The sequence below is a fragment of the Chrysemys picta genome, chromosome 9 (assembly GCF_011386835.1).
Source record: "Chrysemys picta bellii isolate R12L10 chromosome 9, ASM1138683v2, whole genome shotgun sequence".
Taxonomy (NCBI): Eukaryota; Metazoa; Chordata; order Testudines; family Emydidae; genus Chrysemys; species Chrysemys picta.
In genome coordinates this window covers 45,560,674-45,580,587 of record NC_088799.1, presented here as the reverse complement: position 1 = coordinate 45,580,587, position 19,914 = coordinate 45,560,674, and the positions used below count along the sequence as shown (strand labels likewise).

The 19,914-nt window shown below is 45.0% G+C and overlaps 1 protein-coding gene across 2 annotated transcripts in view; it reads right to left on the bottom strand.

Annotated features, from left to right (window-relative positions):
• Positions 1–19,914, bottom strand: part of GPC1 (glypican 1) — a 311,664-nt gene that overhangs the window by 17,510 nt on the left and 274,240 nt on the right. For both annotated transcript variants that reach the window (XM_065556062.1, XM_005282477.5), the window contains exons 4-5: positions 13,752–13,917; positions 5,818–5,948 (exon numbers count right to left, since the gene is read on the bottom strand). In XM_065556062.1, the coding sequence (XP_065412134.1) occupies positions 5,818–5,948; positions 13,752–13,917 (297 nt within the window). The remainder of the gene's footprint in view (positions 1–5,817; positions 5,949–13,751; positions 13,918–19,914) is intronic.

Here is a 19,914-nt window from a genome sequence, read left to right as displayed (position 1 = left end):
TGAGAAATTATTAACATACACCACGCCTATCAAAGGACCTTGTTCTGTGGAGCAGATATCAAAAGGTCTCTTTTCCCACCACCAATGCAAGAGGGATTTACCCAGATAGTAACAGTGGTAGCTAGGTGCATCACCGCCCTCTCAGGTAACTAGCCTTACCGTTTGTGGGTAGCCCTGTGAAAAACTTATTAGTCACATCCCTAACATGACTGTAACCAACTGCTGGCCACCACGATCGCACCATTATGCACAGATCCAGCCTGATGAATGGGGAGCATCTGCCAAGATTACTCTTTGGATACATTCCAAAATTAACTGACCCACTTTACACATGTGAGAGATTTTGAAGTCCCTTCATCCCAATTCCTACTGATCGGTTCACATTTTCAAGAAGTGCTAAAATACATATATTTCAAATGGAAGCCGAGAGCCTCTTTTCCATTTCTTGTTCCCCCAAATCAGTCAGAACCGTGGTTGCAGGCTTTGCTCTTCACCTCTGGCTCTTCCCGTGAACGAGAGACTTCAGGTTGTGATTTTCAAAAGCATTCAATGCTGGCTTAACTCTGCTCCCATTTAAGTCAATGGTAAAATTCCCCCTTGACATCATCTCTGAGAGCAGAATTGGGCCAGTGCTGAGCACACCTTAGTCTTTTAGCTCTGCACTATGTTAACAGCCTTTGTTCGTGTCCAAACCAAAGTTATCTTGGACCAGCTGAGCATCGCAGTGTGCCATGTCTACATAACAGAGAAATACAATGGACCATATATGACTGCATCGTGTGTAAATTTCTACCCTTTGTCTGGAAAGACAGCTAACCCATGGGCATATATTCTGTATATTTCCTTCTTTCTCTGGGTAAGAAAATAAATATATCGGCTGCTTACTTTCAAAGTTTAAATAAAGACTGATATGGATGATCAACAGCTGATAGGTCAAAGTCATCGCGACTGGCAGTAGCTCAAGAGCCTTGGCTGATATTTCACAAGTAACCACTTTAGAGAAACGCCGTGCACCAGATGTGATCCAATTTTTCCCAGTGATTTCAAACTGTGCTCACAGACTGAAGTGGAAAGGGAAACGGTGTGGCTCTTAAACCTCGCTTCCCTTGCTCTTTCTATCCTTGATCCTTCCCTATTTGTCATACTCATCTTCTCAGCGATTTGTCAGCTCCCAACCTCTGCTACTTGGCTCTATGTGCTAATACAGTCAAGTGCACTTTGCTACAAGATCCAATTCAGAAAGCTTGTCAAATGCACTTTGCTGCTTCAGTCAAGTACAGAGTGGAATAGAGTATCCACCCTCTACAAACGCTTCCATTTACAACAGAGGGCCATCAGTGCTCATGGCAGTTCAGATGATGTTCTACTTCCCCATATAATAAACACGCTTTCTAGGGGGCAATCTCAGCCCTGAATAACAATGACAGGTTGGGAGGCTTGGTGGTATCTGTGTGTGAAAAGCAGGAACCCGGGAAGGTTGTTTGCTTTGCCAAGACTTCTTACACGTGCAGCCACGGCATGTGCATGTGCTTGTGATTAGTGGATTAAATGTGCTGAAAGTGGAGATCAACAAAACAGCACTTGGAAATATGGCTCTTGTGAGACTCTGAGCACCAGCAGAACCTGCTTCATAGAATCATAGAATCTTAGGGTTGGAAGAGACCTCACGAGGTCATCTAGTCCAATCCCCTGCTCAAAGCAGGACCAACACCAACTAAATCATCCCAGCCAGGGCTTTGTCAAGCTGGGCCTTAGAAACCTCTAAGGATGGAGATTCCACCATCTGCTTAGGTAACCCATTCCAGTGCTTCACTACCCTCCTAGTGAAATAGTGTTTCCTAATATCCAACCTAGACCTCTCCCACTGCAACTTGAGACCATTGCTTCTTGTTCTGTCATCTGCCATCACTGAGAACAGCCTAACTCCATCCTCTTTGGAACCCCCCTTCAGGTAGTTGAAGGCTGCTATCAAATCCCCCCTCATTCTTCTCTTCTGCAGACTAAATAACCCCTCAGCCTCTCCTTGTAAGTCATGTGCCCTGGCCCCCTGATCATTTTCATTGCCATCTGCTGGACTCTCTCCCATTTGTCCACATCCCTTCTGTAGTGGGGGGACCAAAACCGGATGCAATACTCCAGTGCCGAACAGAGAGGAATAATCACTTCCCTCAATCTGCTGGCAATGCTCCTACTAATACAGCCCAATATGCCATCAGCATTCTTGGCAACAAGGGCACACTGGTGACTCATATCCAGCTTCTCGTCCACTATAATCCCCAGGTCCGTCTCTGTAGAACTGCTGCTTAGCCAGTCGGTCCCCAGCCTGTAGCGGTGCATGGGATTCCTCCTTCCTAAGTGCAGAACTCTGCACTTGTCCTTGTTGAACCATATCAGATTTCTTTTGGCCCATTCCTCCAATTTGTCTAGGTCACTCTGGACCCTATCCCTACCCTCCAGCGTATCTACCTCTCCCCCCAGCTTAGTGTAATCTGCGAACTTGCTGAGGGCGAAATTCATCCTATCATCCAGATCATTAATAAAGATGTTGAACAAAACCGGCCCCAGGACCGACCCCTGGGGCACTTCGCTTGATACTGGCTGCCAACTAGACATCGAGCTGTTGATCACTACCCGTTGAGCCCAACAATCTAGCCAGCTTTCTATCCACCTTATAGTCCATTCATCCAATCCATACTTCTTTAACTTGCTGGCAAGAATACTGTGGGAGACTGTAGTGGGGTGGACACCCGCTCCTGCCCTGAGGGGTTGGAAAAGCCCTGCAGACAGCTGGGGCTGGGCAAGGTAAAACCCTGGCTGATTGGGGGAAGTTGCTGCAGCTGTGCCACACCCTAATCAGAGCCCAGATGGCCGGTATAAAGAGGCTGGGAGCCAGGAGCCCAACAGTCTCTCTCTGCCTTCAGAGAGAGAAGGGCCTGGCTGCTGGGAAGCTCAGGGTGCCTAGAGTGAGGCGGGGCTGGGGAGCTCCAGGCTGGCAACTCCCCAGGCTGCAGGGCCTTGTCCAAGGCACCAGAGAGGCACTGCGTTCCAGAGAGAGGGGCAGCAGGTCCAAACCCAACCTTGCCGATGATGAGTGGCCTATACTGCAGTCTGCCCCAGAGAGTGGGGGGCTAGTTGGGGACTGGCAGTGGCCTTATCCTGAGGTGAGGTGGGGTTAGTGGGTAGAGGGTCCCCTGGGAGGGGAGACCTAGTGTGTGTGTGTGGGTATTGCCAGGGGGCAGCACCCAGGGCAAGGGGCACCAGGGTCCTGGGAGGGACACAGGGGCCAGAGAAGAGGACAAGGCGGATCACCGGCCTGCAGAGGGCGCTCCAGGGGCTGGTGAGCTAATTCCCTGGACGACCAGCAGGAGGCGCCGCAGGGGTGAGTCTGTTCCTCCACAGAGACCATATCAAAAGCTTTGCTAAAGTCAAGACATATCACATCCACTGCTTTCCCCATATCCACAGAGCCAGTTATCTCATCACAGAAGGCAATCAGGTTGTTCAGGCATGACTTGCCCTTGGTGAATCCATATTGACTGTTCCTGATCACCTTCCTCTCCTCCAAGTGCTTCAAAATGGATTCCTTGAGGACCTGCTCCATGATTTTGCTGGGAACTGAGGTGAGGCTGACCGATCTGTAGTTCCCCGGGTTCTCCTTCTTCCCTTTTTTAAATATGGGCGCTATATTTGCCTTTTTCCAATTGTCCAGGACCTCCCCCGATCACCACGAATTTTCAAAGATAATGGCCAATGGCTCTGCAATCACATCAGCCAACTCCCTCCGCACCCTTGGATGCATTAGATCTGTAACCATGGACTTGTGCATGTCCAGGTTTTCTAAATAGTCCTTAACCTGTTCTTTCACCACTGAGGGCTGCCCAACTCCTCCCCATACTGTGTTGCCCAGTGCTGCAGTGTGGGAGCTGACCTTGTCTGTGAAGATCAAGGCAAAAAAAGCATTGAGTACTTCAGCTTTTTCCGCATCATGTGTCACTAGGATGCCTCCCCCATTCAGTAAGGGTCCCACACTTTCCCTGACCTTTTTCTTGTTGCTAACATACCTGTAAAAACACTTCTTGTTACCCTTCACATTCTTGGCTAGCTCCCTTATTTCCCCATATAATAAACACACTTTCTAGCGGGCAATCTCAGGGCTGGTCTACACTGGGTGTGGGGGTCGATACAAGATACACAACTTCAGCTACGTGAATAGCGTAGCTGAAGTCGAAGTATCTTGGATCGAATTACCTGGGGTCCAGACGGCGCAGGATCAATGGCCGCGGCTCCCCCGTCGACTGCGCTACCGCCGCTTGCTCTGGTGGAGTTCCGGAGTCGATGGTGAGCGCGTTCGGGTATCGATATATCGCGTCTTAACGAGATGCGATATATCGATCCTGGATAAATCGATTGCTACCCGCCGATACGGCGGGTAGTGAAGACATACCCTCAGCCCTGAATAACAATGACAGGTTGGGAGGCTTGGTGGTATGTTTGTGTGAAAAGCAGGAATCCAGGAAGGTTGTTTGCTTTGCCAAGACTTCTTACACGTGCAGCCGCGGCATGTGCTTGTGATTAGTAGATTAAATGTGCTGAAAGTGGAGATCAATAAAACAGCACTTGGAAATACGGCTCTTGTGAGACTCTGAGCACCAGCAGAACCTGCTTCACAGGATGATTGCCATGTAACAACTGTGACAGGGTCAGGCCAGATGGCTACAGAAGAGTGATAGACGGCAGATCTATTAGTCCCAGATTAAGTAGATCCCTTTCCTCTGGGTAAGGTAACGGGGCAGTTCCAGAACAAACAGGAATTTGCTGGAACCAGTTAAGGCAGGCAGGATAATTAGGACACCTGGAGCCAATTAAGAAGAAGCTGCTAGAATCAATTAGGACAGACTGGCTAATCAGAACACCTGGTATAAAAAGGCTCTCACTCCAGTTAGTGAGGTGTGTGTAAGGAGCTGGGAGTGAGAGGATGTGCTGCTGGAGGACTGAGGAGTACAAGCATTAACAGATATCAGGAGGAAGGACCTGTGGTGAGGATAAAGAAGGTGTTGGGAGGAGGCCATGGGGAAGTAGCCCAGGGAGTTGTAGCTGTTGTGCAGCTGTTCCAGGAGGCACTCTAGACAGCTGCAGTCCACAGGGCCCTGGGCTGGAACCTGGAGTAGAGGGCGGGCCCGGGTTCCCCCCAAACCTCCCAATTGACCTGGACTGTGGGTTCTTCCAGAGGGGAAGGTCTCTGGGCTATTCCCCAACCCACATGGTGAATCTCTGAGGCAAGCAAATCCGCCAATAAGCGCAGGACCCACCAAGATAGAGGAGGAACTTTGTCACACAACCCTACCCCATAAATACAACCTAATAAGCCAAATGTTTCCATTTCTTAGTGTTTCCTATGGCTGTCGAGCGGTTGTCTCCTGGGTCAAGTATAAAGCAGCCCACAAACTTGCAGTCCATAGCTTAGGTCAGTGAGAATATGAAAACCCCCTTGGATACAGCGGTTGAGGCACCATAATACAATGCCACCACACTTTCCACAGGGATTCAGAATTCAACACCAGGCTGTATTTGGTCCGTACGTACCAAGTTGGTTGGCTGGAGGTGGAGACAGGGAGGAGTTTGAATCAGAAGCACTTGACAAGGTTTGCCTGCATGGGGTGAATGGTTTCTTATAATTAAAAGAGGCTGGCATTTAATCTCTCTGTCTACTGTATGTTAAGGCAGTAGAATGGTATTGGAAGAAAATGCACAAGGCTGTAGCCAGAGCATTTTCAACTGATTTAATATCAACTTTAGGCACAGATCTCAGCTCCTTACCTTGGCTGTGATAGACTCTCTGTTTTCCTGCATGTTAGAAATGGCTTCAGCAATCCGGGTGTGAATGGTACCAATTACAGTGTCTACATTGGATGGTCCATCAAACCGGTCAGCCACCAGCAGCATAGAATCTAGTAAAATAAGAGAGATGGAAACAGCCTTTAAGTACATACTATACAAATCAAATTATAGTATAACTTAAAATGTACATACTTTTATATTGGGAGGAATCAAGCATTTGCCCCTCAGTAGATGAAGGTGTTGAAGAACCTCTTTCAGGTACTTGTATTGTGTGTACATTTTCAGTAGTTTCACACTCTGAATTTGGCAGCATTCAAAATAAGGCCCAAATGCATCACTAAGGGCACCCCTAGTTCCAGATGAACACCATAGGGAAGAAACAGCTATTACAGCATCTCTTTGCAGACTGCCACTACCTTACAAAATGACCAGAGAGCACTGGGTGTTCTACAGACAGGAATCTGTGCAGAAATATAAAGCAAGGATCTTGACCTAACCCTCACTTACTGACTTGCATTCAACTTTCAACCAAGTGCTGCAATGAATAGAACTTTGGAGATGGTGGTGTTTACACAAAGTGCCCACAGACGGGTTTCATGAGTAATAGGCACATGTGTGTGGCTCCCATGCCCGGGATGGAGAAAAAAAAAATTCCTCCCAGTGAATATTTCCCAAGCACCATTTTGGATTTGAGTGCTCTGGCAGGATAAAGCATGACCAGCAAGGGAAAATGTCTACCTCACCTGTGGAGCAATAGAGCACAACACATGCAACTAAACTGGTAAGAGGGGAGGAGAAGTGGGTGAGGGGTGGGTGAAAGGTGCTCGGTGCTCTAAGCTGCTATTGATTTCAGCACCTCACAAGCTCTGGAGCTGAAATGACAATGGATCAGAGCACCATTCATCCATGTTCTAGAGGTTATTTACTGGATTTATGCCTTGCTGGATTTTACTAGCAACACAAGCTAATGCAGAAGGAAATTTTATATATGTGCAAGGTACTAGAGAACTACAAAAGAACATAGTGTGCATACAGGCTGATATCCTGAATGTCCAGAGAGACCAGAAACAAACAAGACCGTAGAGGTTAAAGGAATGGATTAAAAATGGGACTGTTTGTACACCGCCACCTGCAGGTTCATAACTACTGAAAACTGCCATCAAGTTCAGATTCTTCTTTTGAGAATTGCAGTGCGAAGTCTCCTCTTGATGTCTTTGTCTTTACTAAGAGATGCCACTCAGCTTCCTAGAAATGCAGCCCCTGCTCTATAAACACTGTATTGGCCTCTATGTTTATTTCATTGTATAGATCTGTGAGTGGAGTATAGCGGCACAAGAGTGAGTGGATTATCAGCACTGGATGGCTTGACAAAAGCTTAGGTTCGTATGAGCCATGCACGCTCTCCCTTATTCCACCCCGTGCATGATCTGCCAATGCATCTCAACCCTGTTCTACTATATCCACTGCTTTCCAAAGCAAGCCCCCTGCACCGCTAGTTCTGCCACTGCATCTAAATCTTGAACTGCAATCCTTCCACTCTGCTATTTCCTCTATTGAGTGCTCCAAAACAATAAATGGGATGACTCCAACACTGAGTCACACACCAAAACGCTACACATCCAGTACACAGGAAGAGATCGTGGTGTAACTGAAGAATCCTGAGGTTTCTAATGAATCCTGTGCAGTGAATCATACTACAGATAGACTTAACAGTAATGTCAATCAGCATTGCTTTTATTTTTAACCACAGAGTTTGACATAAAAATATCTTAACCACCTATTGGGTATTGGCACCTGTACTGATTTCAATGCACTTTTGCTTAACAAATAACCTAGACCACTAAATTGGATAAAATCAGATTGTGGAGGGAAATGGATGGTGTTAATAAAATGCTTGGAAGCCCTGCTATCTGCCCATACAGAAAAATGATCTGTCTGCTCTAAGCTGTTTTTTCTTCCCAATATATAGAGGGTCAAATCCTGAGGGCCTAAACTCAAGGAAGCTACCATTCACTTCAATGGGACTGAGCAAGTTCTATTCTAGTTCTTCTACTCTACCCATCAGTTGGTACCCAGACTGCTCTTAGGGGGTGGTGTGGTATGGTACAAAGGCTTACTCAGCTTGAGTATGTATTGCCAGCGTTCTTCACTCCGCACCCTCATGCATTCTGTACCTGTCACATGTTTCATAGTGATATTGTTTTACAGAACTTACATTTATTTCTATTAGTACTACTTTCTGTGTCTTTAACCTGCAAAACCAGGCTCCATTATACCAGCACCAAGAGTCCAACTGTACAGGGCTCAAAGAAGGAACAATTAATGCTTTTTATAGAAACGAATCTGGGCCTGATCCAAAACTCACTGAAATCAATGGGACAACTCCCATTGACTTCAAAGGGCTTGGGATGAGGCTCTTTCAGACACACACAACATATGGTGTCCCTAGCCTCTCTTTGTCAGAAGCTGGGAATGGGCAACAGGGGATGGATCACTTGGCAAGTGCCTGTTCTGTTCATTCCCTCTGGGGCATCTGGCATTGGCCACTGTCGAAAGACAGGATACTGGGCTGGATGGACCTTTGGTCCGAGCCAGTATGGTGGTTCTTATGTTATGTTCTTATGGGGGTAATGTCCATAATAAAGGGCTTGATCTAAAGTTCAATGCAATTGGTTTAATAACACACACAACTCAGCTGACAATATTCTCTATATTGTACTATCTAATGTTTATATTATGGTAGCTCCTAGAGGCCAGCCAGGCTGGGGTCCCATTGTGCTAGGCACTGCACAAACATACAGAAAACACAGGCCGTGCCCCAACGTGCTTACAGGCTAAAAGACATGACACAGGCTGATGAGACAAACAAGCAGGCCAGAGCAGAGGGTAACAAAAATAACAGACTCTGCTCTAATCTTACCCAATGACTCAGGAGCAAGGATAACAAATTGCTACTTGCCCATGTCTACACTCTGGGATATGGCAGCTGCAAAGCCAGGGAGGGTTAGCTTGGGAGCATTTCTTGTTTATCATCAAATTAAAAGAACTGTTTTAGCTGTTTTTTAAACTTAATCAAGAACTGAAAAAATTACCATAGTTTCTCCATTAAAATGTTTTTGTATAGTAAAAGCCAACAGCTGCTTTGATGTAGAAAAATCAAACATGCCACACAATTGTGTAATGGCTTTTTGGTATTTTCTGCCCCAGCTGCAATATTAAGGATCTGAAGTTTAACTCCTGCTCCTGTTTAGGAGTAGTAAAAGATTTTTCAAGAAAACTTTTCTGAACAATTTTAGCTTGTGGATGCATTAATTCTGGGGACACATATTGATAGATGAAAAGAAATCCCCAAAGTTATTGATAAAATTCAATCACTTGCTGTAAATCATCTCCCTTAACTTGACCTGTCCTACTCTGCCCATATAATACAGTAGGTACATGTTTGTCATTACAATTTCACCTTCAACTACGAACAATGGGGTAAGAGTGAAGGTTGCAGAGTGGCAGTGAATTTCCACCCTTTGTTAAACATCCCAGCTATGTGACTTGCTTGAATTATGACCTTTAACATTACAGCGTGCAAGTATACTTTGAATACCGATCTGCTTTACTCCTAATGGTCAGCTACTGTCAAAAACAGTGTCTCTTGGGCAAGAAGAACCTGGAACAAGTGCAAAAAGCATACAGAAATGCCACCTAATCTATCAATTAGACTTGCAGATTGACCTTTCAGGAATGGTGGCCAATCATTCTGCTGGGGCGAGATGGAGAGCAATGACAGGTAACAATTGGCTTGTCCTTGTCAGAAAGGCTAATGCACAAACTCAAGGTTTAAACTGAAGGTTTAAACCCAGGAGCAGATGTTATCTCCTCTCCCCCACTCCTTTTAACCAGACTCGCTAACCATTTTACTGGATTCACTTCCAATTAGTTGTGGTAACCTGCCATCTGGGTCATTAGAAATGAAAGCTAATTAGCATAAACTAATATGGATAAAAGCCGGCTGATGCATCATATGTAACAACAGCCTAAATTAATCTGAGCAGTGATTCAACTTTTACTTTGCAACATTTCACTGAAACAAAGAGACATGGCCTGAATGTGTGTTTTAACAATAATAGGCAGTAATATTGAGTAGAAAGACAGCTGAACTGTAAGAACAAGACAGCCGACAACAAAATACAGTTCTGTGAGTGCATAAAAGGAAGGAAGAAGAGTAAAAAATCTAGTTAAATGGACTGTGTTGAGATTCATACGAAAGATCTTACTTATCATGTGCTATAATGATGGGCTACCATGATACTTTCCCTTCTTGAACTTACTTTATTTTGCTCTAAATCTGCTAGCTCAGACAGGTCCCAATCCAGCAATGAGCTGTGTGTGGACGGCTCCCTCCACACAATGGAACTCTGCACAGAAGGGTATGGCTAATGGCTAGAGTAGATGACTGGAGGCTCTGTCAGACTATGCAGTGTGCTCTGGCATGGATGCACCTCCGTTCTCCATGGGGATATCCCACATTGAGTGCCTTCTGGTGACACTGTCTGGCCACTGATACCCATTGCCTCGCCCTTCACTGGAATGACTGGCCCTACTACATGGAGTTGAAGAAAAAGAAAGGGATTTTTAAATTTATCCTCTCTGTATTCTTAGAAGTTAAGAGAGATCTTGCTTCCTGCTCTCGAAAGGAACCGTCTGAAAAAGTCAGGGGCATCAGAAGGTTGCTGTACTAGGTGGATTTTTGACCCTGGGGCTGGCATATGAGTCCCTCAGTGGGTTAAAAATTCTTGAGTGCTAAGGGTTTTCAGCATGACGTACTGGCAGCACGAGGCCCAGGAGTGCAAATCCTGCCCTTTAGAGAAGCAGAGTTATAAGGCAGTTAGCAGAAAGTGCCCTGAGAGCAAGAGGAGTTGTGTGGCTGGATGCACACAGGGCCAGTTTTTTCAAAAATAGGCTCCTACGCCTTGCCCTATGCCCAGAAGGCAACAAACAAGGGCTCTAGAGAAATGACTTCCAGAGCCCATGACCCCTTCAGTCCTGTTGCCAGCTCCTTCCCTTTTAAACCAAAGGGCTTCTCATTTGAGTGCTTCAGCTGTGTTTAGTTACCATGGGGCCACATAAGGAGAGGGCAAACTCTCACACAGCCAGGACCCAAACCAAGTAGGGCTTTCTGGTCAAAAACAAAACCGTGGCTTGGACCCCCTCCCCCGCTAAATAACCTGGCAGCCAGCCCTGACTAGAGAGCACAGGGCTAATGCCTGCCCTGCAAGGATCATCATTAGCTAAGCAGGCTGCGGCCTTCTGAAAAATGAGATGTTTGTGACGAGCTTTCAGGTGTAGCTAAGCCCCATGATGAGTACAGTGCCGTAACCTATGGTGGAGTGACACAACCAAGGACACAAAATCATTCCATTTATAGCTATATTGGAGAATTACAACTGGCGGATAGCAGAACTAAAACATCTTTGAAATGAAAAGAAAATGTATTTTTAAAAAATAACTTTCAGCTAATGGTCTGTTAAGGCGAAAAAAAAAAGCCTGAATCCCAATTTGTGAGTGTTCATTATTATGGTCACATTGCCTATTACCTTATATTTATCTCCATTACGTTTCATTTCCCTGGTGTTAAACCAGTTATGCTGAAAATAAAAATCTCCTGGATGTACTAAGCTGCTTGCACCGTGCTTATTCACCGCTCAGCCCCACTTATATGTAATCAGTTAGTTTATCTGCAGATGCTGTCCTTGGGCTTATTTGTGAAAGTCAATTAGGAACAGCAAGGGGTCCTCTGACTTCCCACAGAGCTCCATTACTTCCAGTTGCAAGCGATACACAGATTCTGCGCCCTCCTCTCCCCCTCACCCTGCACACTCTGGCACTTCCCGGAATCCTTATAGTTCACATTTAAAGCAGCAGTTTTTTATCACAGGCTTTCTGAAAATCCACTTTAATTATATACATTTTATAACTTTCCAAAAGAGATGCTCTGGCTCAGCCAGCAGGTATGGGCTAGAGGCAGGAATCACTGGGTGAGGTTCTTTAGCCTGCATTATGCAGGAGGTCAGTCTTGATCATAATGGCTCTTTCTGGCCTTAAAATCTGCGAATCATACCCTTAGGTAGACATACAGTCCACTTCATTGCAACAAGGCTCGTCACCTCCACAAAATGAAAGATGCAGGATCTTCGTGGTGACTGCTGACCCATCACCTGATCGAGAAGGGTTTATAGTTTTGGCTACCATATAATTCCTTTGCTAAGCCTTTTTAACACAAGTTATGAAAGCTGTAACAGCAAGAAGGAGAACAAATAACTGAGTTATTAGGTTTGTTATGATTACAGACCTTTTGTATGAGCATGTGTCCTTGAGGGAGTACTTATGCTAAAGGCTGGGATTTAGCTGAAGAGTGTAGGCCTCAAGAAATAACCACAGGTCAGATATTTTGCACTCTCCTTCTAAGAGACAAATGAGTAACCCCACAAACAGGTACAGTAAGCTACAGGATTCCACAAGAAGGGAGCTTTAGAGGGCTTTGGCAATTATGTTGCTATGGAGTATTAAGCAGTTAGATCTCATTTACGTATCGAAATTATTAAGAAATAAGTGAGGTACATCATGAATATTAATGCTTGATATTTAATTATGGATATCCTAAAGGCCTCATATGGATAGGGGCTGTTAATGATCTTATTATAATCAGGATAAAGGAGCAAATATGGTATATATCTGTACTACCACCATAAGGAAGGGTATAAAATACCACACCCCGTTCCCATTTCTGTGGGTTCATCCGGTCCCCCAGGCAGTGTAAATGGAATCAGAACCTCCTTTCTGATGGGTTACACTTACTTACCCTTCTGTTTTTGTTTCCAGTGGTCTCGATAAGTTGTAAATATACACAATGCAAGACTGTAAGTATAAACAATATAGGAAACTACTTAACCGCACTTATCTTAGTCATATAGTTGTACATATTGATCCTTTCCTATGATTCCAATTATAGTTGTCTGTACTAAATAAAGTTTGTGTGTGTGCGTTTCACCAAATTACGTCTTGTCAATTAACTTTAAACAGCCACCTAGGAAAAGAACCTGTTATCTGTGACAAGTGCATATTGCATGCCAATACGTAATCTGGTAAGTGCTCAGGCTACATTCCCTGATTGATTTCATTCTAGTTTTCTCCTAGTGTTGATTTTTTTGCTTTGCTGCTGAACTTGACCCCGCCTCCTCCACCATGGCATTTGTGTTTAAATGTAAAGCAAATGAGCTTTATTTTCCTTTATATACGAGTCTTATTCCTCCAAACTCCATCCGACCCTTTTTGTTTTGAAGGAGCATTGTCAGGGTTGAAAGTCCTCAATTCTGACTCCTCTGTAGCCCATGGAAACAATTGTATTACTTTTCATTTCTACAGCACCTTCCACAGGAGGATCTAAAAGCGCTTTCCAATTTAATTTAGTTTACCCTTGGTACTCCTGGAGGACAGTACCACTCAGCCAGAATAAGGGTGGTAGAATCTGGCCCTAAGCCTCAAGAGGTGGGAAGGGCACAAGAATTAATTGAGTTGTTTTAATTGGTTTAATTGGAAAGAGTGTAGGGGTCCTGCCAGCCCAGTGCAGAAGAAGCAATCTAAAGCGACAGGATTAGCCAGTGTAGCACATTCTGTGTAGTGATCTGACTGAGCCCATTACTCAAACACAGTAAAATGTCTTTCCAGTCCTTTTACAGTCCAGCTCTGAGGCAGAGAAATTTTAGCGTAAAAGGGTCTTACGGCCCTTTTAACTGTTCTAATGACACTTTATTCATTCTCTAATCCCCGTCTCACAAAGACTGAATATGAACTTTGGGGTGTGCGGGAGGACTATGACAGAAACTCAACAGTTTTATTGGCACATAACTAGCTCTTCTTACCAATCAGGTTCCTCCATTCCGTGTCCAGGTCTGCTTGATTGGCCAGGCAGCCCTTCATGACGTTGTGACAGTAGTTGTTGCATGGCTTCACACTAGACATGCCCCGGCAATACGGACAGTACACCAGCTTCATTATGGCACGAGTGCACTCATGGCTAAGAGACACCTAAAAGAGGTGGAAGGGCAATGATTAATTATGGAAACAAGTGAAAGACTCTCATTAAACAGGAAATTATACAGTGCATTATTTTAAAGCCCTAGTCAGATAGATTAAATTACACTGAGCTAAATTCATGCCCCATGTAACTAAATCATTTAAAATGTTTTGTGATGCAGTGGACAGGACTCTGGATTGAGGCAGGAGTTTATTTTGGGTTGTGCCACTGACCTGTTGTGTGTCCTTGGGCAAGTCACTTTGTCATTCGGTACCTCTGTTTCCCCTCCCACCCTTCATCTCCCTTGTCTATTTAGACTGTAAGCTCTTCCAGTCTCTTTTTAGACAGTCTTTAGACTGTCTCTCAACATGTATGTATTAATCGCACCCTGTGATTACAGCATAAACCTACCCACTATATATTTGTGCAGTACTTAGCACAACGAGGCCCTAAGCTCGACTGGGGCTTCTATGCACTACCATAATGCAGATACAGATGATGATAAAACCAAAGTAGCAAAATAAGTGAATTTATATAGAGATGAAAATATTAGCTAATGGGATGGAATACAAAAATATACCAAAGAGCACATTAAATAATAAAATTATTATGACTGTATTATGACTCATTTAGAGAAGTTCACAATACATGTTACAGCACTTTAGCAGCGATATTACATTCCTATTCCTTCCTTGAGTATCTGCAGGGTGGGCCCTTTCACAACCAGTGAGAGCCAGTTTTACTAACCTGGCTCTCTCTATCCTTTCTGTTTTCACTGTCCCTGTGTCATGACTGTGACCTGTAATTCTGCAACACTGTCACACTGTAACTCCTGCACCGGGAGAGTCTTTTATAAGCATCAGCAGGTTATTTTGTTAGGTAAGTGTCTTGTTTCAACCATCTGGCAGATGTGGATAGCCACAAGCTTCCTCCATGAACTTATATTTACTGCACTGACAGTTTGCTCCTGAAATGTGAACTGCCTCTTATGCGAGGCTGATCCCATGGGGGAGCCTGAACATTACAGGCATTCTGCTGGGGGCATAGGAAAGGAAGGTGGGGTGAAGAGCTTGCGAGGGTGATCCAAAGGGTCAGCCTGAACCATTTTGAAAATACCTGCAATTTGGGGTACTCGAAAGGTTTAAAGAAATTGCACTTGTAACATATTTTTGTGAGCCTCAGGGATAAACCATTTCTGGAAGGGATGGCTAACCAGCATCCCGACACGGGAGAAGGGGCTGATCAGCATTAGAGGAAGGGAAAGCCTCCAGCTATAATTTGGTGCAGAACCAGATCAAGAAGCTCCTGAGAGCTCCCTGAAGAACACTCCCCTCCAACCCACTACTACAGTGCTGTGCTGCAAGCATTAGCTCAAATAGGACTCTGGCAAACCTGGCCAGTCTATAATATTAACTAGCACACCAATTTTTTTGGCCAATATCCATTTGCAATTTCCTTGTTAGGTGATTTAAAAGAAATGACTTAATGTTCCTTTTTCAACCAATCAATCAAATGCCAGTAGCTTAGCACTCATGAGAAATTATGCAATAGCAAGAACAAACAAGTGTGATGGACGGGGGAATGCTCTGTCTTGAAAGAGATCCAAGTTGCAAGATTCAGTTTCCTTTTAAGCTTGCTGTGGTCCAAGAATAAGCAATACCGAGGCAGCTTTAGCATGCTCCCACTCTTCTGAGCCCACTGTTAGAGGTCCAGAGATAAAATCCCTAAGGTTTGTCTTCCTCAAACACTCTTCTCTATAGCCCTTTATTTTTAGTACGCCTTGAAAAGGATGTCTCCACTCTGCTGGGTTTTTATTTTGAAGGAATGAATTAAAGGACCGCATGAGAAGTCTTCCTGAGGTTCAGATACCGTACAGACATCCCAGAACTGCTCCCCATGTTAAAAGTTAGAAGTAGGAGGTTTCAATTTCTTTGGTTTCTATAAAATGAAGTTTCTAAACCTCAGAAAACTGATGGGATAATGTAGAAAAAGTCTCTCTCTGTACACAACAAATATCCACAGAAAGACCTGAGCCCAAATCCACTAAGGACTTAGTCATTGCACCTAACTTTTAGGTGCCCGGTCACTTTGGCTACATGTCCACAGGGATAAAATACCCTCTACCCTGGCAGGATCCCGGAGCTTGGGCTCCAACCCAAGCCCCAACATCTACACGGTGATTTTTCAGCCTTGGAGCCTGAGCCCTGCGAGCCCAAGTCAGCTGACTCAGGCCAGCTGTGGGTTTGTTATCCCTATGTTGACATAGTCCCAGTGGAATCCACAAACCCTGGGTGAGGCTCTTCGGCTCCCTATACTATGCATGGGAACAGATTGCTGCCTGAGAATGGGATCCACAAAAGCCAGCTCACTAGGCAGGGAGTTGCCTAAACTAGCCAACGGGAGATGATGACAAGAGGTGTGAGTCCTATGCCCGGCCACTCCCATGGAGTTAGGAGCTTAGTCCGGGCTGGAGGGAGGCACCTATCTCGCTTGGGATCCATAGCTAGGAACCCTCGTCTAGAGTCAGGTGCCTAAGCGGTTTCTTGGCAGAACAGGAGCAGGACGTACCTGGCACCACACAAAACGACTGGAGGGAGGAGACAGCCTCCCTTATAACCTCTTGCCCAGTGGTCAGGGAACTCACCCCAGAGGCAGGTTCAGTTCCCCATTCTGCCTGGTGACTACAGCGTCATTCTCACTCTTGCTGGCCCAATATATATTTTAGTTATTTATACCAAGTGGAATGGCTTCAACAGAGGGACAAACATCAGACTATCCCCTAGTTCATTGGTTAGGGCACTCACTTGAGAGGTAGGGGAAGCCAGTTCAAATCCCTTCTCATGAGGCAGAGGTGGGAACTGAAGTGGGTTCTCTCACATCCTGGGTGAGTTCCCTAAGAACGGGTCTGAAAACGATAAAGGTAGCTTCCTTTCTCCTCCACCCCCCAGCTGTTTTCTGCAAAATTACATGTGGCCGGAGCATGCCTACCAGATCGGGCCCTGCAAGCGACACAGGCAATGTCTTCTCCTGGTTTCAGGATCATTCTAGGGTTCAGTTGGGGGTCCGGGTGGCTGCCTGAGGCAGCAGTGCACATGCCTAGAGACAGAAACTTAGGTGCCTTGGGGACTTTTTACAGTGAACATTTAGGCACCAAATGAGTTTCGTCAACTACAGGACACCTGTGATTGCAGTGGTGCCTAAACCTAAGTCCCTTTGTGGATCTGGGCCCTAATGTTTTAACTCTGCCAGATAAAGTACATACTACCTGCCACAGAAATACTAAAACCTAGTGTGACCAGGTGTTCCCAAACACCTCATCCCCAGCCCCAGCCCCAGCCCCAGAGTCTGCACCCCCAGCCAGAGCCCTCACCCCCCCCCATACCCCCAACCTCTGCCCCAGACCAGAGCCCCCTCCTGCACTCTGAACCCCTCAGCCCCAGTCTGGAGCCCCCTTCTGCACCCCAAACCCCTCATCTCTGGCCCCACCCCAGAGCCCTCACCCCCTGTCGCATCCCAACCCACTGCCTCAGCCTGGAGCCCACTCCTGCACTCTGGACTCCTCATTTCTGACCCCACCCTAGAGCCCACATCCAGAGCCCTCATCCTCTCCTGCACCCCAGCCCCCTGAGACAGCCCAGTGAAAATGAGCGAGTGGGTGAGGGTGCGGAGAGTGAATGACAGAGGGAGTGGGGATGGAGTGAGCAGGGGCGGGGCCTCGGAGAAGGGGTGGGGCATGGGCGGGGCATTGGAAGAGTGGCGGGGCAGCAGGCAGGGCAAGGGTGTTCGGTTTTATGAGAGTAGAAAGTTGGCAACTCTACTAAGACCTCAACCTTGAAGAAAACTGCAAAAGTTTAAAAGCTTTGCTCTCTCTTTTAAAAGAGCTTCTTCTTTTGTTACCACAGCAAACACACACACAAACAGAACCAAAGGGGTAAAATTAGTGCACTCATTCTTCAAATCCCTGCTACAAGGTACTAAAAGGCGTATTTAATCACTGGGATTAAATTGGTTTAAAAAGTGTAATGCTCCCTTCGCACCAGCAGGTGGAGCTTTTACCCTACTCAAGTAACAGATGAGGAAAAGTTTGAGAGACAAACCAAAACTCCATCCACCACTTATTAACCTAAGACAACAACAAGGTACAATGAAAATATCATTTAAAATGTAAGATTTTCTTATGAAACACAGGACTTGAATAAAATGCACCGAATGTTAAATGCGGGGACAACAGTTAAGAGTAGATGAAATATAAATGCATGCTAGAAATAGCTAACACCAGCCAGAAGCAGACTATTCAACTTGAAATACTGGAAATTCAGTCTGGAAGGGAGTGCTACTTTTTCTTCTAATGAGCCTTCACCAGAGCTGTACTGTGAAAATCCAGTATAAGAATTAAACTTGCATGCTTGTGAATGCTTACAAGAAAGTACTGAGGAGAACTTTGCTATTTTTCCAGACCTGCAGAAGAGCTCTGTGGAGTTTGAAGGTTTGTCCCTTTCACTAACAGAAGTTCTACAACAGAAGATATTACCTCACCCACCTTGTCTCTCTGATTACTTAACTTACTCATGGATATTTTTCTTTTCAAAGTGAATTTAATGCTCACAAAGCCAGTGGAGACAGACATACCCCCCGTCCCAGGACAGCCCCAGCAGGGGCAGCAACTCTATAGTCTCCAGGATGCTCTGCCTCTACACAGATTTGATAAGACCATCTGTGCGTGAGGATAGTTAATGCTCCGTGCTAGTCACTCCATGTCCTTGCTGCCAAAATTAGCCAACAAGAGTGCAACTATTGTTATTTCCTGTGATGTAATCCACTGTCCTGCAACCGGCCTCCTATAGGCCACTCAACAGCTGTCAGAGGGTCATAGCTTGGCTAGCCAGCTAACCATCCTAAAAAAGCAACTGCTTGCTTACTGTTCACATCTGTCTTTGGATGGCCGTTTCAGATGATGTACTAGGCACAAAGAACACTGCCTGGAGTTTCGAGCTAAGCTCCTGAGAGTTGGAAAAAAACTATGCCTTTACCGCATAACTGAGCGAACATGACTTGGATGTCAGACAGAGAATATTTGTGCATGGCCAATTTGTCATTCTTGCAAAGTGACTTTTTCCACCAGAGGGACACTTTAATGCCACATCGTACAAGGCAGCTTGGAGGCAGTGTGCATAGCGCAGTACGGTGCAATATCCACACATGTAAACCCTTCTGCATTTACCTGTCCTATGTTTAAGCCTGTCAGAATTCGATTTAATTTTTTTTCCCACAGATAATATCAATGTATATTGTTAAACAATTTTTCAATTTTTTTTATTGATTTAAATTTTCAATATAAATGTTTCACTGTTGTGGGCAATTATGGGAGGTCAGACAATTATTTAATGACTGTAGGCACGGAGATTAAAAAAAATTAAAGCTTTATATCCATTAAAACATAAATAGTCAATATATACAAAGTAAATATCCTTAAATCAAACTATACATGTCAAAATATACAAAGTAAATATCCTTAAATCAAACTCTATTGAGTTCTCAAGCAGCATTTTTCTTATATTGCCTATCTGTAAATTTCAATTATCATCGATGGAAATATTTTTTGTCAGTTTGTGCATGTATGATGACATTGGCGTTTACTAACATTTACCAATAAAAATGGAACCCTTCTAAACCTACCTATGTTATCCCTTTCCCCTGTGCCTGTCCCTGCTGTATACACAGTAGGTGATTTATTCATGCACCAACTGTTGATGTTAAAATGATCTCTCCCTTAAATCTGTCAGATTGTGAGTGTTCAACTTTATCTCTGAGCAGCAAGGATTAGTAGTAGTCTCTGCTGGTATCCAGATGACTCCAGGTTCCTGTACCCCTTTAACCTGCTAATTATTCCACTTGTTAATGATCATGCTCTTCCAATTTTGCAGACAGAATGAGCAGATGTGTCTAAAATGGACACCAGTGTTGCTCAATGGCTGGGGATCTTCCCGAGACTAGGAGGGTGAGATTAT